Source organism: Daktulosphaira vitifoliae, unplaced genomic scaffold (assembly GCF_025091365.1).
Source record: "Daktulosphaira vitifoliae isolate Bord-2020 unplaced genomic scaffold, ASM2509136v1 Scaffold_3981, whole genome shotgun sequence".
Taxonomy (NCBI): Eukaryota; Metazoa; Arthropoda; class Insecta; order Hemiptera; family Phylloxeridae; genus Daktulosphaira; species Daktulosphaira vitifoliae.
The window spans coordinates 1-977 of NW_026103541.1; the positions used below are offsets into that span (position 1 = coordinate 1).

The window sequence follows — 977 nt, forward strand, 5'->3', positions numbered from 1 at the left end:
TTTTTTTTTTATTATTGTTTTAATATATTTAATACTTAATGTATACAAAAATTTTTTTATGACACAATATTTTAATTAAACATTTTTAGTTTAGAACTTTATTTATATATAACAGTTGGTGGTTCACTTAAATCAAATACTTTAGACTTCTTCATGGTTTCTTCATGAACAGGAGCTAATTCTATAGCATGTTGTAATTCCGGTCCATAAATATTACCTCGCGATGGTACTAATGTAAGTGCTGCTTTAAGTTCATCCACTGCCAAATGAGCTGATTGTAATTCGATCAATCCTTTTGCTCGATAATAATAAGCTTCCGATCTCCATAATAAATTACTCTCGACAAGCGGAACCATCAACTCTAATGCCTTATAATTTAAATAAGATATAATTCAACTAATAATTGAATTGTATAAAAAAAAATTTTATTAACTTAATTTTCATAGATTAAATATTAACTTACTTTTGTAGAATCTTCAATAGTTTTATGATAGTTTTTTACCAGAAAATGTGCTTTTGATCTATTTAAATATAATACTGCCATTTTAGGGCTTAATTTTATTCCATGCGAGTAAGCACTTATGGCTCCAAAGTAGTTATTTTCTTTCAAAAATATACTATGAAAAAAATTCAATTTTTTAATTATTATTTTATTTTATTATTACTTCCAAGAGAATATCTATTAAAAATTTGATTTTTTTATATTTAATATCACCAGGTTCAGAAATAATTGCGGGTTTATTTTCAATAATATTATTAAAAAAATTTATTTAAAATATTTTATGTGAAATATAATTTTATTATACTTCACAGTATAATAAAATTCTCGTTAGAACTACCTGATCAACTCGAGATATAAATAATAATAATTTAGAAAAACTTCAACTGAGAATACTAAAATAATTATATAAATTAATCAAATTAAATCCATATACATAAATGGTTTGATAAAAAAAAAAAAAAAAAAAATTGAAAAG

The 977-nt window shown here is 22.2% G+C and overlaps 1 protein-coding gene across 1 annotated transcript; it reads right to left on the minus strand.

Annotated features, from left to right (window-relative positions):
* Window positions 1-68: 68 nt before the first annotated feature.
* On the minus strand, window positions 69-611 carry LOC126910080 (dynein axonemal assembly factor 4-like). The gene is made up of 2 exons (XM_050692473.1): window positions 464-611; window positions 69-368 (listed from the first exon to the last, which is right to left on the minus strand). The coding sequence occupies exons 1-2, from the start codon at window positions 542-544 to the stop codon at window positions 99-101; spliced, it is 351 nt and encodes a 116-aa protein (XP_050548430.1). The 5' UTR covers window positions 545-611; the 3' UTR covers window positions 69-98.
* Between the last annotated feature and the right edge of the window lie 366 nt (window positions 612-977).

Excerpts from the sequence above, each read along its gene's own strand:
- LOC126910080 (XM_050692473.1), bottom strand. The coding sequence starts at position 544 with ATGGCAGTATTATATTTAAATAGATCAAAAGCACATTTTCTGGTAAAA. Across the intron at positions 369-463 it reads CTATTGAAGATTCTACAAAA|GCATTAGAGTTGATGGTTCC; the intron begins GTAAGTTAATAT and ends TTAAATTATAAG.